General features: G+C 41.8%; 1 protein-coding gene across 7 annotated transcripts in view; it reads left to right on the top strand.

Annotated features, from left to right (window-relative positions):
- Positions 1-26,979, top strand: part of Tmem164 (transmembrane protein 164) — a 165,917-nt gene that overhangs the window by 80,921 nt on the left and 58,017 nt on the right. For 6 of the 7 annotated variants that reach the window (XM_035449890.1, XM_027433589.2, XM_027433593.2 and 3 more), the window contains one exon: positions 6,654-6,720. The exons of the other annotated variant lie outside the window; for it this stretch is intronic. In XM_035449890.1, the coding sequence (XP_035305781.1) occupies positions 6,661-6,720 (60 nt within the window). In that variant the 5' untranslated portion in view covers positions 6,654-6,660. The remainder of the gene's footprint in view (positions 1-6,653; positions 6,721-26,979) is intronic. 7 annotated transcript variants of the gene reach the window in all.

Here is a 26,979-nt window from a genome sequence, read left to right as displayed (position 1 = left end):
GTAGGTGGTGAAATCGGCAATCAGGTTACATAGCAAGTTAAAGGCCAGCCTGGGCTATATTAGACCCTCAAAAAAACAAAACAAACAAACAAACAAAAAAACCAACAACAACCTCCCCCCCCCAAAAAAAAACCACACACCAAAAAGGCAAACAAAACAAATGTTAGGAACTACAATTACGTCTATATTTTAGTTACTATACTATAGTTGCTTCCCTATCTATCTTATTAAATACGTCTCTAAAAATTATTTCTAATGGCCATATAAATATCTATTATTTGGATGAATCATAATATAATATAGTATAATTACTATAATGTAATATGAGTGAATATAAACAGTGTCCTGATAATTCAGCATTTATCTTCTTGGACAGATAGACGCTGAAGGAGTCCTGAGTAATCCAGTGGGATTTCATGTGCTGGGCTATCTGTGTGCTTCAGCTGCTTGCTTCTCCATCCCAAGTGAAGATGCAAGCCTCAGCCTCCATTTCTTCATCTGTAAAGAATGCATTAGTAGTAACTCCCTCCTTGAATGTTGGTAACAGTTAGAGGGGCTGACCCCTGGAAATCTTTTACTAAGTACCCAATAAGTGTTACTAATAATACATAGCATTATCTGCATCTTTGCCCTTCCCATCTCTCTCTGTACCTCACTTTTAAAATTGGAGATTGAAAATTGCTTTCATTTAGATAAGTAGAATTTCAGGATGGAAATTACTTTCTAAGTAGCCTCTTTTTACCAGTTGAGCATTTTCCAGATGGAAGCTTATGTCAACTTCATAAGAGTGGGAAATGTTCTGGAACCTTTGAACTTACATGACCTCATTTGGTCCAGAGTAAGGTAGCAGGAATCCACTGGCTGCAACCAGGCGGATAGTCTTTGTGCCCACAAGCAAAGCCATCCAAACCTTCCTCTTGTGCCTATCACCTTTAAAAAAATCCTTGTGTGTTTTTTTATGTTCCAATTTTCTTTATTTTTTAAGAAATTTATTTATTTGTATTTTATGTGCATTGGTGTTTTGCCTGCATGTAGGTCTTTGTGAGAGTGCAGGATCCCCCGGAAGAAGATCTGCCTGCTTCCGTATGTGTAATGTCACTTTGTATGATGTTTTCAGGACTGACCACTGTTTTACGTTAAGGATGTTATATAAAGGGAACCTTACTGCGTATAGCCTTTGGAGAATGGCTTTGTGAATGTGTGCATGCAGCATAGTGCCCTTTTTCTTTTTCTTTTACACAGGGTCTCTCTGTATCACCCTGGCTGTCCTGAAACTCATTATGTAGATGAGGCTGGCCTCAAACTCACAGAGATGCTTCTGCCTCTGTCTCCTGAGTGCTGAGATTAAAGGCATGTGCCACCACCACAACTGGCCTTAAAGAATCTTTTTTTTTTTTTACATTTTTAATTTTGAAATAGGGTTTCTCTATATAGTCCTGGCTGTCCTGGATCTTTAGACCAGACTGTCCTTGAACTTACAGAGATCCGCCTTTTACAATACTGCTTTGGAGATGCATTCAACTTAGTTCTTTTATCAGTTGTTTACTATCTTTTTGTCACCGAGTGGTTTTCCACAATATGCATTGGCCAGTTTCTTTTTTTGTTTTTTGTTTTTCTAGATAGAGTTTCTTCTGTGTAACAGCGCTAGCTGTCCTGGAACTCACTCTGTAGACTAGCCTGGCCTTGAACTCACAGAGATCCACCTGTCTCCGCCTCCTGAGTGCTGGGACTAAAGGTGTGCACCACCATTGCCTGGCGTTTCTTTCTTTTTTTAATTATTTAAAGGCACTTGTGCTGAATTCATATTTTGGCTATTACAGAAAACCTGTAAACATTAGTGTGAGGGTTTTCATGAAAACTTACATTTTGGAACTCATGATGGAACAGGACTGGCCATAGAATGAACAGTGTTAGCTTTCTATACTTTATAAATTTACTTTTAATTGGTTTGTTTTCTTGATATCTAGTTTCTTGAGTTCTCCAAGGGCACTCATGACACAAGGTTTATCAACCGCTCCAGGCAGATCTCATGTTCTGGAGTAGTTGACCAGCAAATAATAGATTCCACAGTGGTGTGTGTGTGTGTGCACCCATGCACGTGCTTTTATTTGGTTACAGTTTGGTATGCTTTGTTTTTCTTTTGGATGATGTTGGAGTTTGTTTTCTAGGTTTTGGGGGTTTTGTTGTTGTTTTGGGCTTTGGGTGTGTTCTCTGCTGTGGTGTTTAATTTTAGCAATTCTGAAATTCCACTGTTCTAATACTATTTACACTATTGTCAAAATCAAATGAGCATACCAGTGTGGACTGATTCCGAAGTGTTCCATTTGTTATTGATGGGTCTGTTCTAGACCAATGGTACATTGTTTTGACTGCTGCACTTTAAAATCAGGTATGGTTGTGGTGATTCCTGTCCCTATGTTTTTTCCACATACATTTTAAAATCAGTTTATACACAAACATACTGCTGGACTTTTGGTTGAAATTGCTTGGAACCATTTTGGTGAGAGCAACAGTCTCTTTCCTCTGTGGAGCCATAGGTTCTAACCACCTAAGTTCACAGAGCACAGTGTAAACTGGAATTGCTTACAGGACGCTTGGGAGAGATGGCTCAGCTGGCTTAGAGCGCTTGCTGCTCTTGTAGAGTATCTGTGTTGGGTTCCTAGCATCCACGCAGCAGCTCACAATGGTCTGTAACTCCAGTTCTGGAGGGATCTGACACCCTCTTCTGGACCCGGGTCCAGAACAGGCACCCCTGTGGTATACACACATGCATGAAGGTGCACACTCATACATATAAAACAAAAACAAACAAGTCTTGTAAAAAAAAATGCCTATAGGAAGTATGAGTGGCAGTAGTAATTGCTATTTTGTATTTTTCTTTTGCCAGGTGGCCAGTCAGGTGTAGCTAAAGAGCTTCAAGAGAGCACAGTTTATTTTGTTTGGAAGGATCTAGTACTCCAAGTAGAGCCACGTGGAAATGACATCAAGATGAAGCAGTCAAGAAGGCAGACACAAAGGGAACATTTAGGCCACTGTCACTGAGTATTCTCTGGGAAGGCAAGACAAGGCAGAGCTGGGTAAAGTTTCAGGATTGACGACTTTGAACTGTTTCCATAGGCTCTAACTGAGGGGTAGATGTTAGTTGCATAGCACCAGATCCCGGGATGACTGAGTGGAGGAGTTTACACAGGAAGTGCATCTGTAGATTATATATAAAGACCTGCCCACAACTGAGCCCTTCTGTCTCTAGGACTGCCGATCCTCTGGAAAGGGCAAACTTACCTAGTCCTAAAGGGAATAGGTACCGTGTGTGTGCATGTGTGCAAGAGAACTGGGACTAGAACCCAGGCCTGTATATATATGAAACATATGAAGCAAGTGATCCTTCCTCTCTCTTTCCTCTATGTCACACACACACACACAAATAAGTAAAGTATTAAAAAAAACCTAAGACTGTCCTTCCTGATTCTAATACAAATAGTAACTAGTTATATAGGATATATGTAATACTCAGGCCCTGCATGAAGATGAGTACTGTCACAACGGAGGTTTGATATTTGACTTATTACCCATGTGATCTTAGGCAAGTCAATTATTTGGAGTTTTGTTTTCTCAGTTATGAAAAGAAGATAATGATCATTAAAATAAAAAATTAGGTAAGCTGAGTGTGGCGTACACCTTTTATCTCAGTACTCCCGTGGAACAGGCAAGTGAATCTCTGTGAGTTCAAGGCCAGCCTGGTCTACATAGTGAGTTCCAGGACAGCCAGAGTTACATGGTGAGACCTTGTCTTGAAACAAACAAACAAACAGCAAAAACAAAACAAAAACTTAGGAGGGTTGAATTAGATATATCTGAATACTTAGCCCAATGATGTACACATATTCAATATTTTTGCAATTATTATACAAGTCCTTTTAATGTATTAAATACAATTCACTTTATCCTCACATCCTCATACACCTTGGACAACTAAAAGTTTGAGAACTTCAAACAAGGCTTGCCTTTATTGCCCTTTTGTGGATCTTGATATTAATTTTATCACTGGCCTAATAATATCACTGATATTATCTTTATCGCTGGCCTTCCATGGGCCCTTGAACTCTATTCTGTCATCCATAAGATGTACTTTTTGATACACAAATGCCTAACTGGCCTTGTACAAATGTCAACTTTCATTGGCAAAGCCTGGCACCAGATTCTAGTGTTACATGGATCACTGATGTGACTTTTCCTCTCCCAGCATGGATCTACACTGGGGCTGTCACAGAAAAGGGCAATGTTAGACTGGAGTTGACTTTACTCAAGACCTGAAATCAGTTTTCCAATGTCTGGGTGGCCTTCCTGAAAACTCGGCTGCTCTGCCTGAGGTAAATGGAGTGGCCTTGCTTTGGTTTGCCTACTCCTACAAACCTGTGTGTCTAGAGAATCTTTCCCCCTAAAAGACACCCTCAATGTCACATTGAACCTAGGGCAGATGATGCAGGGGGAGGTAGAGAGATGCCTGAAACCAAAGGAAGGGCAGAGGCACATCTCAAATTCCTCTAAGGTCATATTTGGAAGGGTGGAAGGCGCTGATATAAGGCAGTGATGAATGATAGGAGTTTGAAGTCTGATGTCACATAGATTTGGGTGTGACTCTTGGTATTGAGCAGGTCATCTTACTTCTCTGAATGAACTTAGTTTCCCCATCAAAATGATGGAAAAATTCCAACGCCTGTTTAGAAATTTGCTATCAGAATTAAGTGAGAGTTCATAGAAAGCAGTTAATTTGATACTTTCCTGAAATGTATGACGGGAACATCATCATTACTAAGGCCTTGGTGACCAAGAATAGCAGGAAGAAACAGATTAGCGGGGATGAAAAGCCACTTGGGGCTTCTGTGTCATCCTATGGGCTGTACTTGAATAGTTCTTGGTATTCAGGCAGCTTTTGTGAGCTACCAGAGGAGCGCTAAATGTCTAGATGCAGGTGTGTTCAAATTTTTGAGGCTGCGACACTGTCATCTACAAAATTCTCCCTGGAAAACCACACAGGTGCATTAGAGAAACAATAGCAAAAGTACCATCTTTATGTCTTAAGCTTATGATTTTTTGTTGTGCCACATTCTTAGTTATACCAGGCACATGTAGCCCATGGCCCAAAGTTGGACATGCCTAGTAGGGTTCTTTTTCAAGATACCCTGTTGTCCTAGGACCTGTGTGTGTGTGTGTGTGTGTGTGTGTGTGTGTGTGTGTGTGTGTGTGTGTGTGTGTTTGTGTGTGTGTGTGTGTATGTGTGTGTTGGTGGGTGGGTGGGGGACTCAGAAGTCATCCAGCATCTTATTCAGCTGTGTCTTATTCAGCTAGTGTTTTTACTGTTGTGTGTCTGAGAGGTACAGTTCAGTGATGGTTGTTCATGACCCATCAAGTCATCTCTTCTTCGGGAGAAACACAGTCTTTGCCTGTCTCTCAAGTAAGAACCATTTGCCCAGAATGGTGAAGAAAGTGGCTCAAATCCCATCTCAGGGCGATGACTAGAAGGGTTTGTTCCTGGGTTAATTGTTCTTGACTTAGGAAGGATGTGTAGTACGCATTTTAACAAGTCTGGTATTGAGACCTAGAAACACTGTCATTACTTGATGTTCCTCCCCCATCTTCTGTTAATGCTAGGGATGCAATGCTGTAAGGTAGGCTAATCAAGTGCTCTACCACCAGGCTGAGGCCTTAGCACTGCTTAGCCTTTAAGCTACAGAATCCCATATGTAAAATAGATCAGAGCAAGCTTGTGGGTTTCCTTGTTTGCCCTCCCCACCTCCTCCAGCAGCTACTAAAGGCATCCCGAGACAGCAGGGAAACAGTCTGCACCACACCACAGTCAGATCCTGTTAGTCTCTTTTCCTGTTGTGCATAATTCCATGTCCCAGTCCCTTCGTGTCGGGAAAGGCGGCAGGTACCTGAGAGAATTGCTCACATTACATCCACAGCCAAGAGCAAAGAGCATTAAGTTGATACATACAGCTTGGTTTTCCATCTCTATTTTACCCAGCCTGGGATCCCGGGCCCAGAGAATGGTCCTGCTCAAAGTCACGGTGGGTCTTTCCACCTCAGCTAACCCAATTTTGATAGTCTATCACAGGCAGTCTCAAGTTCTCGTTAACCTGGATAGTTCTTCCCACGTGTTTCTGGGAGCTTGCCTCCTAGATGTCAAGTTGACAATATGGACCTTCATAGACAGCTCCCTGGCTTGTACCAGCACTTTTTGTCCAGGTCTTGGGCGGAAAGACTGAGCGTAGCTCGGTGTATGAGCAGCTGCATTCTAACAAACAGGCGTCTATGGTAACAACAAGTATTTAGTGGTTACACTTCCCCTTTTCAAATGCTACAGCAGTTAGAGCCATTGGTGGGGCTGACTGAATGTTTAGGAAACACAGACAGACCTTGGTATGTAATGAACTGTTATACCCAAAGCATGTACAGGAAGCATTTGGGGATTCTGAGGCAGGATGTGCTTCAGGTAATAAAGGAGAATATACTAATTTTCATGTACTTTGCATTTGAGTGAGCTCTTGGGCTGTTTTACAAAGAGGGCTACTTCTCCCACAGGGCCTAGCTCAACGTCAAGCATGCTCTTCTGTCTCGTGACCAACTGTTGGTCTTTCTTTCTCACACAGGTTGCAGATGCACATGTTGAATGGAGCTCTTCTGGCATTGCTGTTTCCTGTGGTAAATACCCGGCTGGTAAGTAGCCTCTTCTAGAAATGAATCAGCGACATCTAAATCAGTATATGCTCACGCCTTTGCTAGCTGACGTTTCTCCTAAGACTTTGTCCCTATGGTCATGTGATTTTAATTTGTACATGTTAATGTTGATGTTTGAAACACAGTCATGTCTGGAGTTAATGGAAGCTTGATGGGGCAGGAGTAGTTTGTTAGACTTGGGCTACAGCAAGGGTTTAGATCGGAACTAGGAAAACCAAAACTTAAATAAAAATTAATTTTCAAAAAAGAAAAACCAAAACTTTATATAGAAATTGGACAGATTCAGGCCGGCCAGATGGCTCAGCTGGTAAAGGTACCTGCCACCAAGCCCAATGACCTGAGTTCTATCCCCAGAACCCACTGGGTGGAAAGAGACAACCAATTCCTGTAAATGGTTCCCTGACACAGACAAAAACAAATATTAAAAAGGAGAAAGAAATTGGATAGGTTCTGTGGAAAGAAATGGATCTAGGACTGCACCCTTAGGCCGAGACATCTAGATCTTTTTAAGGGGGCACAATGGTGTAGAATGTCATGCTAGGGAGCCTCAAAACATGTCTATTTTGCCAAGGACCCTCTTGAGCCAGCATATTTCTTCTCGATCCACTCAAATCCACAGGGCAGAGTGCGTCACTTCCTCCATCTCCAACTTCAGGAGAAGTGGGACCTACAAAGCTGGGGAATATTATACTGCCTAGACTCCTACATGTGCGGCTCCTGAGAAATTAATGAGACACTTTTGAAAGTCCAGGGGACAGGTCAGAGGTGGTGCACGCCTCTAATACCAGCACTGGGGAGGCGGAGGTAGGTGGATCTCTGTGAGTTTGAGGCCAGCCTGGTCTACAGAGTGAGTTCCAGCACAGCTAGGGCTGTTACACAGAGAAACCCTGTCTGGAAAAACCCAAAAAGAAAGAAAGGAAGGAAGGAAGGAAGGAAGTCCAGGGGAAATCACCTTTAAAGATGGTTAATATAGCTTTATGCTTTCATGACTTTCAAGTCTGCCTCCTAGATGAACATCATAGATTAACCATTGAAGTGAAAATTCCTATTTTAGTTAGAATTTTGTAGTTTACAAGGTCTTTTGATATGATGGTTTTTTTTTTTTGAGGTAACCATATAGGACAAGTATTACAGCCTCTTGTTTCATAAAGGAAGAAATTGACATTCAGGATGTCACCTGAATTTTAAGTGACAGTTAAGACGAGAGTCAGAGCCTCTCAGTCCTAAAGTCAGGCCACACCCTGCTCCTTCTGAAGATTGCCATCATCTTGTCTCCTCCACACACATTCCTCAATATTGTAAACTGTGCTAGGCAAGATTTATATACTATGGCAGTAAAAATTACAAGTGAAAGTTCATCTAAAGCAGTAATTTTTGAAACTTCTCCCTATGCTCTGGACCCATCAGATTCTTATATTGGCTGGGCTGTGCTTTAGCTCAGTACTGGGATGTCTAGTAAATTCAAGGCTCTGCTTCCCATTCCAAGCACCATGAAACAAAGAAACAAGCAAGTAAGAAGGCTTGCCGGGTCCCACAGCCAGGGTAACTGATTGGCAGGACAGTAACAAACAGACCCTCAAGTGATGCCAAAGCAGGGCTCTTCAGACTGTTCCCAGGGACCCCTTATGTTAGACACATAATTTAGTTACTCTCAGTGTGTAGTTCAAAGTGTGGCCTCAAATTAAACATCAACTGGGTGTTGCTTTGTTAGAAATGGTGGGTTCAGGCCCCACCACAGATTTCCTGTATCTGAATCTACTTAGATGGTACCTTAGATGACCTAGACCCTTTCCTTCAAGGAGCCCAGAGCATCTTTTACGTGGACCATTTGGACCTATGTGAAATGAGAGATGGCAGGCTGTGCTGTTTCTGATTTAATAGGTGGGTTCATTCTGATCAATGTTCCCTTGTGAAATGGCATGAGCAGGCACAGATTGCGTCATAGGCACAATTGCCCTCAATTCTATGTCCCTCATAATATAATTTCCCTGAATTGACCTGCTAAATTGTAGATTCAGAACTTGTGCCTTGGGCCTTCAAGTGTAGCTCAATAGGAGAACATGTCTTTCTGGTGTACAAGAACCTGGATTCCTTCGCCAGTACCAAACAAACAACCACAACAAAACACTTCTCCTTAGTCCTCAGAACAGAGGGTGTCATGTATCACAGAATGTCGTGGATAACCCAAATTAACAGAATACACTTGTACTTTAAGAAAATAACTGATTTCATACCCCATTGCTCTTCACTGCCTGTGGCTTGGGAATGTGAAGCAGAAGTTGCTCTCTGCCTGTGGTAGGAAGAGCTAACCCTTGGGGAAGGACCTGCTGTTCTCTTGTCCCATCTTGCTCCTCATCTGGTTCCAGTTCCTAGGAGACTGAGAGGCCAGGTAACCAGAGAGCTGCTGCCTTAATTTTCCTTAGCTCTCTCAGCTATCAGGACCACCAGTACAGGGGGTGAGGGCACCTCAGAAAACCATTCCCTTCACCTCATGGAGCCACTGATTCTGAGTTTGAAGGTGGCTAGCCCAGAGTTCTTGCTAAACAACTTGGGCCATTTGTGCTTCCCAGTGAAAACCAAGGAACTGCTTCCTGGTAGAATCCTGAGCACATAGCAGAAATTAAGCAAATAGGAGAAGGAAAGCCCCAAGGGGCTTGGTCACACACAGGAGGGCATCTAGGATGCTGGTGGTGAGGTTTTCATTGAGACACTACTGTTAACAGCAACTGAGTGTGTCTCCTGTTTTCCTCAGCTTGCTATCAGTAACTACAGGGGCAGCAACCTCTGCTGCCACTTTGTGAGGGCCTATTTCGTGCCAAGTGCTGCTGTAACTGTTTTGAATGAGTGGATTTAGTTAATCCTTACAGCTTCTGAGGCTATGTTCAATTATCATATCTAAGGTCAAGATGCCAGTAGGGGGGGCTGGAGAGATGGCGCAGAGGTTAAGAGCACCGGCTGCTTTTCTAGAGGTCCTGAGTTCAATTCCCAGTACCCACATGGTGGCTCACAACCATCTATAATAGGATCTGGTGACCTCTTTTGGTGTGTAGGTGTATATGCAGACAGAACACTGTATACATAAGAGATAAATAAATCTTTAAAAAGATGCCAGTAAGACTGGCTTCTTTAGGCCTCTTTCTTTGGCTTGAAGATAGCAGCCATCATACATTTATCCTCATGAATTTTTGGTGTGGTCAACTATTCATGAAGACATCTATCACAGTGGATCAGAGCACATTCTGATGGCCTGCTTTCACCTTAATCTGGTCTTTAAGTCCCTGTCTCCAAATACACTCACATTCCAAGGTACCCAGGACTAGAACTTTGATATATAAGTGGGGAGTTACAGAGGACCTGGGTTCCATGATTCCTGTACTATCTTACACAGGTAACCTTTTTTCTTCCCTGCCACCCCCTGTTTTTTTCTTTCCCTGGCTTCTTTCTTCCACTCCTTTCCCCTTTTCTTCTCCTTTTCTTCCTTTTCTGTCTTTGTCTCCCTCCATCTCTTTTTTTCTCCCCCTTGTCACGGCATGGATTGGTTACAATACACAGTGCCAAGTTATAGTCAACCAGCTTATCAAGAATCTGTACCACTTTTCCTGTCACTGGAACTTGGGAAGAAGAGCATCCAGCCACCCTTTCTAAAATAAAGCTGAACAAAGCTCGTGTCTCCTGCATTCATCTGTGAAATTGGTATTGCTCTGGTTCTTTCATGTAGTCGGGGCTCCTCTTGAGCACCCTTGGCCTTTGGGGTAGCCGGCTTTGCAGTGGTCTAGTTCAGATGGGCTTTAAATGAGACACAGGGTGGCTGGCACCTCTTGCTTAAACCTGATGGTCCAATTAGGCAGGAAAAGCAGCTTTGACTTCTCTTTTGCCTTTCCGTCTTGGGCCTTTATCTTCTTAATCTTTTTTTCCTCATTAGCAATAATGAGGAAGCAAGAAAAAGAGCTAATTAGTGGTGTGCCCATCCTACGACATAAATGCACTTGCATGCACAAAGGCAGGGTGACAGGAAGGTGGGGGAGGTCACCACAGGCTGCTCAAGGATTTGAAGACATCGGTGAATTTCCATATAGACTCTTCTACCCTGTGGCTGATTGTCAACAGGATTTTCGGGTCATCTAGTAAATGCCCCACCTTCAGTTCTATGGGTTTCTCCATCTTTAAAGCTAACACCCTAGAAGAAGGACTTCTATCTCAGTGGACCAAGTTACAAGTAAGTGCTCCTTATAGCTAGGATCTAGCTTGAGATGAGGCATCTTCAAGGCAGTTGGCAGTGGTATGTACTTTAGCTTCTTAAAGGCAAGCAGAGGAAGCATATCATGGAACCACTGCTTAGATTTGTCAGGTGCTCAAAGTTTGTGTGATTTGACCTTATCTTCTGGTAGGAAGATTCCCTCCCTCCCTCCCTCCCTCCCTCCCTCCCTCCCCCTCCCTCCCTCCCTCCCTCCCTCTCTCCCTCCTTCTCCCTCCCTCCCCCTCCTTCCCTCCTTCCCTCTTTCTTTCTTTCTTTCTTTCTTTCTTTCTTTCTTTCTTTCTTTCTTTCCTTCTTTCTTTCTTTCTTTCTTTCTGCTGTCCCAGGCTTTGAACTTATGCCATTGTAAAGAATATCATGGAAGCCTGGTTTGACACTATTAGGAGGTATGGACTTGTTGAGGTAGGTATGGCTTTGTTGGAGGAAATGTGTCATTTTGGGGTGGGCTCTGAGGTCTCTTTGCTCAAGCTTCCCTCAGTGACACTGAGACCACTTCCTGTTGCCTGCAAGATATAGATAGGACTCTCAGCTGCTTCTCCAGCACCGTGTCTGCCTGCACGCTGCCATGTCCCACCATGATGATAATGGACTGAACCTCTGAACTGCAAGGGAAGCCCCTTGATAAGAGTTGCCATGATCTTGGTATCTCTTCACAGCAGTAGAAAGCCCAAGACACTTGACTAAATTATCTTCTGGAAAGGTCAAGCAACTCAAAAGTGGCCTCCACGGAGGATACCATGGAAGGTGGATAGAGGTGTGATTACCAGTTACCTGAAAAGCTGGTAATCTGACCCCGAAAAGAGGCACTGGGCCCATGTGGCATCCTTAGCCCTCTGCCTGTTCTCCTCTTTGTCTTCCAACTGCCATGACACTTTCTTCTCAGGGTGAGGTCTTCTGAAGAGCATGGACTAGGCATAGAAAACTTTGTGTCAGCCCTTTGCTGGATGGAAGACACCAGCCTGGCATGTGTCTATATTTGCAGACTTCTGTCTTTTACTAGGATTATAAGAAGAGTGATAATAAACCTTTTCATCCAGCTCCTTTCTTCTCCAAGGCTGGAAGCCTCCAGTAGATGATTATCTCATTATCAAAATTGCCCATTATTGTGTATCTTGGTGGCACTATTAGATTTGCTCCCTTTCCCCCCCACCCCTCACCCCCAGTTTTCCCGGGTGTCCCGGTTGTTTTCTTTCTAGTGGTTCTTTTAAGTTCTCCCCACTCTCAGGCTCAACTGAAAAAGTTAGTAGTGCTTTTGTTGTGATTAGGACTGCTCCCCACCATTCAGAAACATTGTCACAGTGTTCTTGGGATGCAGCTCTCCTGCTGGCACACCTTGTCCCCATGTGGGTTGCTAGGACAGCTTTGCTGTCATCAATGCAAATAGGCTGTAGAATCTCGCTCTTTGCTAATTGGCACATTGAAATGTGCTAATTGACCTGGAAGAGTTATTTCTGTGACTGTCAAAATCGAGCTGTTTTTTAAAGTTATAGTTTGGATTTGTGACTTGAGCTGAGGACAGGGTATCTTTTTGGTTTCTTGAGTGTACTTAAAGCATCAAAAGCTTGATTTCAAAAGAGGCCTTAAATTGCATTGACTGGGGCAAAATTGTTCCTTCACTTTCCACAAAGGATGGTGTGTACTGAATCAGATAAACGTAATGTGTCTGAGGCATGGTATCTGTTGGAAAGGGTTTGGGGCTCCCAAGTTCAGCCAAATTCTGGGAGCTGCTCTCATATTTGGGTTACAAGTATAATAGGAGAATATAAAAAAGGGAAATTGTTTTATGCTCCTAAGCTTCAGTGCCATCACCCCAGGAATAAGTGGTGTCAAAGGCTTATGTGTCTGTCTTTTCACACTTCTCTCTTGCTCACACCCGAAGATAAAGATTTTCATAGTTTTTAGATTGTTGGATTGTTTGAGATTAAGTTTCTTATGCAGGTGAGAGTTCATTATAAGCATTATTCCAATGTATTTTCCCTTTAACCTAAAACTAGACAGTCAATACTCTCATTAGGCAGGCACACGGTCCTTTCCCATTAGCTTCTTGATGGTTGGATTGGATCATATATTGTAAGTATTCTCTGTGAGGATGGACAGTGTCTCTTGATTTCTGCCTAATCCCTGCAGGGCCTCATACCTAGAATATTATAGATACCACAGATAAGAACAATTGAATATTCAGGGCCTGGAAATGCAGGTCTGTAGATTGCTGAGGCAGGAGGATCACAAGTTCAAAGCCAGTTTGGGCTATATTCTGAGTCCGAGGCTAGTCTGAACAATTTAGTGAGACCCCGTGTCAAAATAAAAAATAAAAAGCGGCTTGATTCAGTGATAGAGTGCTTGGTTAACATGTGGGAGGTCCTAGGTTTAGCCCCCAATTAAAAAAAGACATGAGATTGTGAGGTAGCATGTTGGTAGGAACATAGTGGGGATGGGCAGGGAAAATTGGGAGTAGATATGATCATATACATGTATGAAATTCTCAAATAGTCAAGACATTTTTCAAAAAGCAAAAGACAAAAGGACTCTACCAGAAAATCTTCCATAATTTTGAGAATGTCCAGAGGTCTCTTTCATGTGTTTCAGGATCTTGGGTTTGAAGAAAGAAAGGTAGTAGAGAGCTTTTCCAGGTGACTTATGTTTTTCAGCCACTTAAAATCCTATTTATTTATTTATTTATTTATTTATTTATTTATATGATTATAGCAAAAGACAAAGTTATTACTGAAAATGCCCGAGATACAGTAAAACAGAACAGTTCTCACAAATACATAGATGCTTTCCCCCATAGATTACAAACAGTAAAACACAAGAGGCTTTTGTGTGTGTGTGTGTGTGTGTGTGTGTGTGTGTGTGCTGTATAGATTAGAGATTAAACTTCATACTGGGTAAGTGTAGATATCACTCATTAGGCAGTGAACCTTTTAGTTATATCCCAGAACTCATTTTCCCTGTTTGTTTGTTTTTCTACAATTTATTTTATAATGGGATTTCACTCAGGAGTCCAGGTAGCTTATCCTTCTGAGTAGCTAGGATTATAGGCCTGGCTTGGATATCTGATTTTTATGGACAAACTTAATATATGTGTAGTGCAGAAAAAAGGAAAAATACAGAAAAATACTCAAATCAAACTGAAATTATGGGGTAATAGTGACTGCTAACGTTGTTTGCTTCATGTTCTAGAAGGGCCTTTTCCCCTCTGTAGATGTTAAGAGGTCACAAGTGCCCTCTGTGGAGCCAGCCTGTCTGTGGATTTCTAGTCAGTCCCTGTGTGTACAGCCACATGACCTTGCATAAGGTAGTGGGTGTCCTTGCTGTCCTAATTAGCTTATCTGTAAGTTATTCTGTGCCAGTGAGCCTCATAGTTAGCTGGGCCTGCCCCACAGGGAGCTGTGGGGAAGCACCCCAAGGGGAGGGGACACTACTATTGCTAATATTATCTCCAAATTTGAGGCGGCCTCCTGTGAGTGTGCCATTTGTTAATGTTACTCTGCAGCGTTTTGGTCTCAGCTCCCAGAGTTGCTCAGTGTCATGAAGGGGGCTTTGTTTCTGAATTAGCCTTGCTGAGTGAGATTAAAATTCCCTGGTAGGGATTCTTGTTCCCATTGATGAACACTACTTTTATTTTTTGCTTTTGGTTCAGGGGCAGTATGTTTGACTAGGAAACTGGCCAGCCCTCCCCCTTTCCTTTCCTCCTGTTGGGTAAATTAGGCCCACTCCTGCCCCCACCCCCATCTCTCTCCTTCAGTACCTCCCTCTCTCCTTTCTCTAAAATAGACAGACCTATTGGGTAGGTCAGTAGGCCCAAGCCAGAGGCTGAGAAGCTACTCAGGGACTGGCACGATGGGAGTCATGTGTTAGCCTGTTTGCCTTCTGAGCTTCCTGGTGGCTTGCCTTGGCTCTGTAGAACACAGTCCTTCCCAATATCTTCTCTCTTCACCTTGAGTTACTATTCTAAATGTTGATGTTTTTAAAAGGGTAGGTGCAGGGTCTTATGTACCCTTGGTTGCTCTCAAACTCACTAGGTAACCACAGATGACCTTGGACTCCAAAGCTCCAGTTGCCCCTCTCAAGTGCTGGGATAATAGCCGTTTACCAACACACCTAGCTAAGATGTTTCTTTGTGTGATAAAAGTCTCATTTGCCAAGTCACTTTTTCCTTCCCAGTCTCTGAATTGCTGGTTGTCAGCCCTGACTGCGTAATTCAGATTGTGGCTCAGTAGGCTGAGTGCTTGCCCAGCATGCACGAAGTCCTGGTTTTACTCTCCAGCACTCCACTAAAACAAAAACAAAAACAAAAACAAAACAAACAACCTGTGCCACAAGCCCTTAATCCTGGTGCTCAGGAGGATCGGAAGTTTGTGGTCATCTTGAGCTGCATTATGTGTTCAGAATCAGCTGGGGATGCATGAGATCCTGTCTCACAGACAAAACAAGACAGTGCACCAATGAATACAAAGGACTGCTGCCCATTCCAGTGAGCGGCCAGGGCATCTGTGCTGCTCTAGTCACAGTTTGTCTCCAGCTGGAACTTGGATCTTGGGAACAATTCTTTTTACCTCATCTAGCATGGGATAGCCAAGTAGGATGGTGGTATCTGTTCTCGGTACCTCATAGATAAGGCATAGAGAAAAAATACCAAAGAAAAGAAGAGCAGGTAGTAAAGGAAGAGCTTTGGAGATTTTAAAAGGACTATGGAAATGACTCCTTGACCCTGTCATCATTTAGTAATATTTTTGGAGCAGGGAATTAATTGAGATTCAATTGACACATAATAAATGCCTCCTTTTAAAGTATCCCTTAAGTGGCTTTTAGTGCAGCCAGATTACTATTTGATTTTAGATGTTTTTCATCATCTATTCTCCCAAACAAACCCTGTACCTGTTAGCATTCACAAATCATTTGTGCATTTCAGTTTCTGGCATTTAGTAATCAACTTTCAGTCTCCATGGGTTTGCCTATTCTGGACAAATGTAAATCAGATCCTATAATGTTTTGATTTTGGCATTTTTTCACTGAACTTGCTTTCAAGGTTCATTCATGCCACAGTATGAATTAATACTTCATGTTTATGAGCATGTACTATCCCTTTGCATGGTGTGTGATGTTTTATTTAGCTGTTCAGGCATTGGTGGTGTTTTTCCTTTCTGGCTGGAATGACTGACGTTGCCGTGCATATTTGTTTAATAATGGATGTCTGTTTAGGTATGTACCTTGAAGATGGATTGCTGCATCCTAAAATAACTTTGTCTAGGCCTTGGAGGAAACTGCCAGATTCCTTTGTAATATGGCTGTACCAATTCATATCCTCACCAACGATGAATCATTTCAAAGTTCTTCACATCCTTGCACTCTTCTTATCCTTTGCAGTAGAGACTCAAAGATGTGATGTGGAATATCATTGTGGGTTTTTTGTGTTTGTTGTTTTGAGACAGGGTTTCTCTGTGTGACAGTCCTGGCTGTCATGGAACTCACTCTGTAGACCAGGCTGGCCTTGAACTCACAGAGAACTCTACCTCCTGAGTGCTGGGAAAAAAGATGTGCGCCACCACCACCCAGCCATCATTGTGGATTTGATTCCCTGATAAGCTAAATGATGTTGAATGCCTTTTCATGCACTTGCTAGCCATTTTTATGCCTTTGGGGTTATTTTCAAATTTCTTTTCATTTTTAATTGAGTTGTTTTTATTTTTTATTTTTCAGTTTCAGAACTCTCTTTAAATATTAGACTCATACCAGACATATTATTAGAAATATTTTCTCTTGTTCAATTGGTTGTTTTTCATTTTCTTTTTGTTTGTTTGGTCTCTAATTTTTGAAATCTTATATATCCTAGGCTAGCACTGAATTTGCTATGTAGACAAGGATGACATTGAACTCATCCTCCTGCCTCCATCTCCATTTTCCAAGTTCTAGGATTACTGTCACATCTGGTGTCATTGCATTTTCTTGATTATGTCCTTTGAACTAAACATTTTTTTAATTTCAAGAAACTCAAATTGCTTTTGATTTGGCTGTCCCTTGAAATACACATTTTAAAAAATTGAAAAACTCTAACATCTCTACTTTAGATTTGGTTGCTTTTACTTTTTTGGTATAGCATATGAAACATACTATTGGCTAAGATGAAGAAGAGAGGACACTTGAGAGCCTCAAAATGTTAGCTCTTACATTCGTGTAGAGAGTGATCCTGTTTAGAGGTACCACTGACCACGCCCACTTGGGGCTGGCCGCAGGTGCCACTGACCGAGGGCTACTGCTCTTAGCTCTGCAAAGGCCGATTCTGTTATAACACACCTGTTAGAGGTAATGGCCATTATGGGTATACCTGCACAAATGAAAACTGACAGTGCTCCAGCATATGTCTTCACCAAATTGGAGCAGTTTTTCAAATATTATAACATTTGATATACCACACAATATATAACAATTGATATACCACACAATCCCACTACAGACATCAGTTAATGCCGAACACAATGGAGTCAGAACTAGATTGACAACAGGTAGTTTATTAAAGGGATAGTACTCACGTAAGGGCCAGTGACCAAGTTTACACCAAAGCCAGAGTGACTGGCAGATGTTTGCTTGGCCAGGCGGGAGAGAGAAAAGAGGGCCGAGTGCATGCCTCTCTGCTTCATAAACCCTTGCTACTTCACTCTGAGCATGCCCAAGTGGTCAGCGGTACGTCTAAACAGGATTACTCCCTACACATTTGGGTCTATGATCATTTTTGAGTGAATTTTTAAATGAGTTAGCAGCAATCTAAACTCATTTTTTACTATATGAACGTCCAGTTTGTGCCATTTGTTGAAATGACTACTTTCACACTGCCATCTATGTCAGAGGTCAGCCAAAAATAAATACCAGATTTATTTTGGAATCTTCTGTTCTGTCCTGTTTATCTATGTCTTGCCTAATATAAATGCACTGTACTGTGTCAATCACTGTAGCATCATAGGAGGTGTTACGTTGTTTTGTTTTGTTTTTAGATAGAATCTCTCTGTGTAGCCCAAACTGGCTCAGACATTTTGGTTCTCTTGAGCCTCCCAAGTGCTTGTATTGCAGAATCACACCACCATGCCTAGTGATGGAAAGTTTGAAAGCTGGGACATACACATTTTTCAAGATGGTTTTTAGCTTTTCTGGGACCCTTGCTTCAGCATGTAATTTTTGTAAAGCAGCTAATAGAGGATTTGATAGAGATTGCGTTGAGTGTAGATTTTTTTTTTTTGAGAAGCTTGTGTATCTTAAAAACATTTAGTCTCCCAATCCATAAAGACAAGATAGCTAAGCATTCAATTCTTTAACTTTCAGTGATAACTAGTCTAGAATAGATGTATACACATATAGGATATAGGATAAATGTATAGGATGCATGTTTCTTTTGTTAAATTTGTCACTGCGTATTTTATTCTTTTTGCTTGTTTTTTTTTTTTTAAACAGGGTTTCTCTATATAGTCCTGTCTGTCCTGGAACCAGCTATGTAGACCAGGCTGGCCTTGAATTCACAGAGATCCTCCTGCCTCTACATCCTGAGTGCTGATATTAAAGGCATGCACTGCCACAGACAGGTTTTTTGTAAATGGAATTTTTTTGAGACAGTATTTTTCTATGTAGCCCTGGCTGTCCTGGAACTTGCTCTGTATACCAGGCTGGCTTTGAATTCCCAGAGATCCACCTGCCTCTGCCTCCTGAGTTCTGGAATTAAAGGCATGTCACAACCCAGCTCATAAATAGAATTCTTAACTTTTAGTTTGTTCACTGCTACTCTGGAGAAATACAGCTCAATCTCCGTACTGATTTTGTATCTCCTCTCCTTCTAAGAGTCACTTATTACCTCTAATGTTTTATATATGGGCTTGTGAGCATTTTCTATGACAAAATCATGTCACTTGTGAATGGAAATAGTTCTACTTCCTTTAAAATCAGGAAACATTTCCTTATTTTCCTTGCTCAATGGGTCTTCTAGAACAGTGTTGAACAGCAGTAGCAAAAGTGAACACTCATTCCTCATCTCAAAGGGAACCCATTCTGGCTTTCATCTCATTAAGTAACTTACATGGGGGAGTGTTTGTAGATGTCCTTATCACACCGAGAGATTCCTTCTTTAATAAATGTTGTTAGTGAACTGTGCAGGATGTTGCTTAGTACGGGGATAGCTAGCCATTGCTGAATTTAGAATACGTGAGAAAACACCAGTTCTTTGGAAGGGACCTATTACGATGCTTCAGGAATGCCGAGCAATCTGTGTACAGAGTAAATTATGGAATCTTGTGTGAGGCGACAATGCACTCTCAGTACTTGGGAGACAGAGGCAGGAGAACTATGAGGTTGAGGCTACCGTGGGCTACATACCAAGATCTTGTTTTCAAACCCCAGGTTGTAAGCATATGTAAATGACTACCACATTGGTAAGAGGCACCTAGGGTGAAAGAAAATGCCACTTCAAAACTGGTATATAATTGATCTCAACAAGTGACTGTAATATGGCTGCCATGCTTAGAGGGGATTTATGAGTTGGCTGAGGCTTCCATGACAAAATACAATCAACAGGATGGTCAAACAAACAAACAAAAATTCTTCTTGTTCTGGACATGTGCTCATGTGACAACATGGTAAAGGGTTCCGCCGGCTTGCAAATGGTCACTTCCCACAGTGGAGGTGGAGAGAAGTCTTTAAGGCTCTTTCAAGGACACTTACCCCGTGTTCTGTGTTCGGGTTCCCTCACAGAGATGATGGACACAAGACAATCCTCTTAGAAAAAACAAGCATGTATTGTGGCTCAATAGATCAGAAGATTGAGTGCCCGTGGTTGCTTGGCTCTTGCTTTCAGGCCTCTGGCAAGGCAGAGCTTCGTGATGACAGTGTGTGGTGGTGGAAGAGCTTACTTGGCAGCTAGGAATGGGGGAGAGAGAGGAGAAGCGAGAAGAGGGAGGGATGAAGAATCATAGGAGGAGGACAGAGAGAAGGGAAGAGATCCCGATGTTTTCTCCAAGTACAGGCCTCTAATGACCTAACTTCCTTTAGGCCATTGGTTCTCAACCTTTCTAATACTGCAGACCCTTTAATACAGTTCCTCATGTTGTGGTGACCCCCAACCATAAAATTATTTCATTGCTACTTCATAACTGTAATTTTGCTAGTGTTGTGAATCACAATGTAAATATCTGTGTTTTCCAGTGGTCTTAGGCAACCCCTGCAAAAGGGTCTTTCCGTCCCCCAAAGGAGTTGCAAGCCACAGGTTAAGAACCAGTGCTTTAGGCCCATCTCCTAAAGACTCCCCACCTCTCAATACAGTCATAGTCCAGTAACTAAGTCTTCATGGAACTTTGGGAGACCTATCTCCAAATCACAACGGATATGTAGCCAGACACTGCTCTTCCTGTGTCCCCTGCTGTGTGTGTGAGCACTGGGTGTGATGCTCTGTCTCAGACATCTGGGACCTAGAGCCAAATGACTTGAGATGTGAGTACAAACCAAGACTTTAGAGAGTCGAAGAGGTGAGAGGTCCCTTCTGAGTCCTAGTGCTATTTGGGCACTGATGGAAAGACTGTGGTGGGTTGAGTAAGATCCAAGGAACTGACCTAGGAAGGAAGTTTTGGGCAGAGAAATGAGTGGTGCCAGGAAAGTTACACAGACTACAGTTGTGATCATGTGTGTATGTAGTGTTGTCTACCTCTAGGTTTTTATTAATTAGTATTTTAATTGTATGGATTTATGGGATGTGGTGTAATTTGGTATGTGTATTGCTGGCATGTAATGATCAAATCAGTATAAGGAACATTTACATCTCAAATATTTAAAAATTTCAGCCTTTATTTCCAGCACTGAGGAGACAGAGGCAGGCAGGTCTCTGTGAGTTTGAGAGCTGCCTGGTCTACATAGTGAGTTTCAGGACTGCAGGGCTACATAGACCCTGCCTAAATTTTTTTCAGTTGTCACATAATCATATATATTTATGAGGTATACAGATATTTGAATACACATATGTAATGATCCAATTGGGTGTTTAACACTTCCTTATCACCACCGTATGTTTGAAGGTATATATATATATATATATATATATTGAAAGTATTTGTAAAAGGAGAGAAGATGCAGCCTAGTGCATCTAACATCTGATTTTAATAATTGTCTACTCTTGGCTCATGCTTCAATTGGTATACTTCATTCTCCCTCAAGTCTACCTTCAACCAAATCAATAGCTATTCCTGAATATTTTGAAAAAGAATTCATGTAATTTTAAGTGAAGGTATTTTATTGAACATCTCTAAAATGTAAGGATGCACTCATTACAATACCGTAATCATACTTATAACAATAATTTTTTTAATATCACCACACATCTATTCAGCAGAACACATGCATTTAATGTAGAAAGGCTGCTCTTCTGGGATTTCTTCTGTAGTACCAATAACTTTTTATAGGTAGTCTCATATTGTAAAATTATGAAAATCTTATGACTGCTAATTGTTCAGTAAGGCAAAGAATATAAGGTATATATTTAGAGCTTCACACATAGTGGTAAATGTTCAATAAAGATCACCTAAGGCTATTAGTAATATAAAACACACTAGCTGCTATTAAGGTGTCTTTGACAATGGTTTTGATTTATAATCAATAGTCGTACTTAGAGCAGAGCAAAAGGATTCTTTTTGAAAACAATAATAAAAATATTTAGAAAGTGATTCCCCCAAAACTACCAAAGAGCACTGGTATAAATTGGGAAGTAGATCTAGAAATAACAGCATCCTTATCATTTCCATCTGCTGTCTGTGGCTCTCTCCCCACTCCCCTGGGGTTCCTGTTCACCATGGTAGTATGACGTAGGCATTCTTTCATTCCTGGGAGAAGAGAAGAAAATATAGGCCTGGGGGTTTCCAATGCTGGAAGCTAGTCAGGGTAGGGAAGGACACTGCATTGGAAAGGATGTGGGCTCTCAGAGTGAAACTCCTTGTTCCCTCTATGTCCCTGGGCAAGAAGTGCCCCCACTGAGCCACCCTGCTTTCTGGTATGGAGTCTGGACATGAAGCAGATTCATTTTTTTTGTATTGTCCTTGGAAATCCCCCTTGCACTGAGATGGCCTGCTCTAGGCATCAGCTGAGAACTTTTTAATAAAAATGAAGCCCAAAGGAGAAATGATAAGGTATCTGATTTTAACCCAAAGTGAGAGAACAGCAGATGTTTCATTCTGTCTGAGGGTCTGAGGGAGAAAAAGCAATTAGCAGCTGCTACTGATTTAGCAACAGACACCTGCTAAATGAAAATCTGTAAACCCGGCCAGGCTTGGCACCAGAAGCGTGTATACTGCTTCTCAAGCATTTCTGGGAATTGTAAATTATGCTAGCTTAAAATGGCAAGCAGGGGGCTCAGAGAAGCTCAATATGTACATCTGGACCAAGAGATTAGTTTTCTAAGATGGCAGCAACTTAGATACAGCCTCTTTGATTGTTGGACAGAGAAGAAGAGGAGGGTGAATGTAACAACAAGGTGCCTGATACTCTGTGCTTTTGACCTGGCTGTAGTCTACCTTCTGGCAGCATCCCATAGGAACAGAGCACTGACCACTGGCCGGAGGGACTGGGAAGTCACCAAGAAGTATGCCTATTCCTTCTACCTTAGGAAAGGTCTCAAAATAGGATGAAACCATAACTCTGGTACTCTACTGGTATTATTGGCTCTACACAGGATCCGAACACCTATTTAACTGTTGCTTTGATTTGGTTGGGAAGGAAGCTTCTCCATGGCCTTTTGCCTTCCAGGAAGTCTTTTTCAAGTGCATATAAACTACTAATCTCCACATCCATTTTCCTGAGACCTACAGTAAAAACAAACCTCAGGAATGTTGAGCTCCATGAAGAGGGCTTTTAAGGATTTGCCATAAATTGGGTTCTTGTGTATGCATGTTGGTAGAAGATGCAAGCTTCCATAGGAGGGGGTAGTCAGGGTATGAGTAACTTGAAAGGTCAACTTGTTAGGGCATCTACTTGATATTGAAACAATTGGGTGAAGGTTTAAGGCCAGACCCTTACAGAACAAGTCCACCAAGGCTTCCCTGAAGCTGTGTTCCCATTCCCTTGGCTCAAACCTTTGTGGCTGCTGCCATTCAGAACTCATTGATGAAAGAATTACCTTTTTTTTTTCATTGTTGGAGCTGTAAGTCCTTACTGATTTGAGAAATCATCTGATGACCAAGGGGAGGATGTCTTGTCACCTCACGATACATTCTAAGAGGTCCTAGGTGATACATAGTCTTTGCTATGATATGCTACTTTTTTTGGTATGGCAAATGCCTGAGAGAAAGAGTTTACGAGGAAAGATTTAGTTTTGCTCGTGGTTTCAGCATGTGCTTGGCTGAATCCATTTGCTCTCTGAACTTGTGCTACAGTGGAGCATCATGGCAGAGAGGCATGAGAGAGCAGAGCCATTCATAATGATCAGGAAGCAAAAGAGGGGAGGGAGGAAAGAAGGAGAAGGAAGCTGGTGACAGAGTGTATCTTCCCAGGCTGTATTCTCAGTGACCCCTTCTAACTTGGCCCCATGTCCAGGATGGCATTATGTGTTAAGAACACATAGTAGATGAATCCATTAATTGTGCCCGAGCCCTCTCGCTCTGGCCACTTCTCAGTGGTGGGAATCCACCTGCTGGGGACCAAGCTTTTGATTCATGAGCTTTCTGGGCACACTCTGCATCCAGACCTTAATATATGAGCTCTATGAATGAAGGAGGTAGGTAGGACTTGAGTATTCCAGCACACACAAAAGAGCAAAGGATTACAATGACCACTTCATGCTCATATGATTACAGTGGCCATATCATGCACAGAAGAGAGTGTTCTCTATCATGTCACTCCTCCCTCTGGTTGTTATGGTCTTCCTTCCCTGCTGTAATGTTCTTTAGGCATTGGAGGAGGATGAGATAGATGGATGGATGGATGGATGGATGGATGGATGGATGGATGGATGGATACATAGACAGACAGACAGACAGACAGACAGACAGACAGACAGATAGATTGACATTTAGGGCTGAGCTTCTTTGTTTGGTGGCATGTCTGTGTGAGTGTGGGTGTGCAGCTCAGTGTGTTCATATGTGGAGGCCAGGCATCTTTCTCTGTATCTCTCTACCTTTTCCCTTGAGACAGGCTTTCCCACTGAACTAGAACTTTGATTTTTTTCAGTTAGGTTGGTTATGGAGCTCCCGGGGTCAAACTGTTTGTGTCTCCCAGTACTTGGATTACAGGCATATGCAGCCATGACAGTTTTTTTTATGTTGCTACCTGGGATCTGAACTCATGTCCTCAGGCTTGCACAGTAAGTGTTCTTAACCACTGGGTCATCTCCTCAGCACAGGGCTACCATTCAGACATCCCTTATCACTTTGACTAGTTATAAGCCTCCACAATCACCATTGCCCACTATTTGTCTAAACAGCTTTTTCTCTCCCTCTCTCCCTCCCTCCCTCCCCCTTCTCTCTCTCTCCTATATAAGGCAACAGCAGTACTTTCTCCACTAAAGCATGCCATCATTGAGAGGGGAGGAGTTCACAGATCCCCACCTCTCCATGAGGATTTATTTATACACAGTTGATAGTTTCTGAGGAAGGGAGAGGCATTCTTTTCAGTGGTGTAGCCACTGGCAAGTTGCCCATGCTCCTGTTAATGACCTCCCCCATGCTCCTGTATGAGATACTAATTAAACTCATTTGATCCCATTGAAAAGGCATGAAAGTAGGAGGGGGATAAATTGGGAAGAGGGAAGGAATCAGAGTAAGTGGGAGGGGAACAAGGAAGTCTGGATGAATATGATCAAGATCCATTATATATGTGTATGAAATTGTCCCGATGAAACCCATTAGATGTAACTAAAGTATACTAATAAAAATAGGGGCTGGAGAGATGGACCAATGGTTAAGAATATTTACTACTCACATAAAGCTGCTCATAACTACCTGAAACTCCAGCTCCAGGGCTTCGGATGCTTCTTTTGGCCCCCAAGGGCACCAGTACTTGCATTTAAACCTTTCCCCAACATACAAATAAAAATAAAGGAGAATTTTTGTTTTGTTTTTCAAGACAGTGTTTCTTTGTTTAGCCCCGGCTGTCCTAGAGCTCATTCTGTAGATCCACCTGCCTCTGCCTCCATAGTACAGGGATTAAAGACATGTGCCACCACCACCCAACTTAAGAATGAAAAATATAACCAAAAGAGGCTGCTTGACAGCACACATGTGACCGCTGCATGTTACATGCACTATTACATTTTAGTTAGGGTTATGAAATGCATGTTGGGATTTTTTTCTGCTTTTGCTTCCTTTGTAGCTGTATCATTTTCTCTGGTTTCATGGGCATATGCTCTTTAAATAAATTGACTTATTTGGGGTGTATGGATGTGTATGTACACGTACAAGCATTGGTGTGCACGTGGAGGTCAGAAGATGATTTGTGGGAGTCAATGCTCTCCTACCAGGTGGGTCTGGGGGATTAAACTCAGGTCATCAGGCTTGGTGACAAGTGCCTTTACACCTTCACCTGCTGAACAAGTCCCTTATAACACTTTCTTAGTAATTGCCTTATTGAGATAAAATTCACACAGCAAAATCTATCCACTTCATTTATACAGTCCACTGCTTTTGAGTATTTTCTCGTTTGTCCTGCCAAACCACAATGACTTAGAACATTTGTGGCAGCCCCAAAGAAACCTATTTCCTTTAGCTAGTGTTTCCATTGTGCTCTAGAATCTCTCATAAGCATAAGCAACAACTGGTCTACTTTCTGCCTCTGTAGGTCTGCCTGTTCTGTGCATGCACAAATGGGATCATGTCGTATTTGCCCTCTTGTTCTGTCTTCCCTTTCACTCAGCATGCAGTTCTCAAGGTTCCTCCTATATTACTTTTTAACAACATTTATTTATGTGGATATATATCGTTCAATTGTATGAATATACCATACATTTTCTTTCACCAGTTGGTGGGCATCTTAATAACTTTTACTTTAGGCTACTGTAAAAAATGCAGCTATGACTGTGTGTAACCTTTTTGGGAAAGACTTTTTTGTCTCTTTTAGATGTGTCCCTATATTATATAGATAAGAATGTAACCTTACTTATTTACATGTAAACTCTAAAACATTTAATTAGCCACCTTCAACTTAGATGCTTATTTTGACAAATATTCTGTATTGTTTTAGCTTTTCTTTCGTTTTCTTTGTAGCTTTTTAAACAGTTACGGCATTGTTTTATAAAATCAATGTTCATTTAATTAATACACATATTCATCCCCACTTTTTACTCATTACTATGATTTAGATGTAATTTGGAGAGCTTCCTTCCTCGAACCAAGGCTTAATCTTTGTTGTGATATATTGGGATAGAAGAAATCTTATCTGGCTGTGAGTTGTTGGTGTAGAACCCTTGGAAAATGATAAGTAACTTAGAATATAGTACGTATGGTTGAATTGTGATGGCTTTGTAAGAAGAACAAAGACTAGAATATTACCCGGCCCCCCACTCCCACCCCACACTGGTCTCTTACCAGGCAAATCTATGTCCTTGTTAGTCTGCCAGCAAGAAGGCCAACACTAGATAAGGTATCTAAATCTTACATCCCAGAACTATTAGCAAAAATTAAGACTTTGCCTTATCAAGTAGTCCACCATTGGTAATTTTGTTAGTCATGAAAAATTAATACAGTTGGCATTTCTTATTGAATCCCAGACCTTCTTTCTGGAATTACTTTATGATTCCTTAAAGTATAGTTTCTAGAATTTTCTTTGGTGATGGTCTGATGATGGTAAACTCTTATCTGCTTTTTGTGTGTCTTATATGTATATGTATATGTATATGTATATGTAAATATTCCTCTTTCATTCTTGGAAGTCTTTTTCATTGCTTCGTATTTTCTAGGTTCGTGTTTCCCATGTGTAATGAAGTTATAATTTCCACATATTGTGCTTTTTATACTCTGTGCTCTGGAAAGTCA

Source organism: Cricetulus griseus, chromosome X (genome assembly GCF_003668045.3).
Source record: "Cricetulus griseus strain 17A/GY chromosome X, alternate assembly CriGri-PICRH-1.0, whole genome shotgun sequence".
Classification (NCBI taxonomy): Eukaryota; Metazoa; Chordata; class Mammalia; order Rodentia; family Cricetidae; genus Cricetulus; species Cricetulus griseus.
The sequence above is the reverse complement of the archived record's forward strand: the minus strand, read 5'-3'. Positions and strand labels throughout refer to the sequence as shown.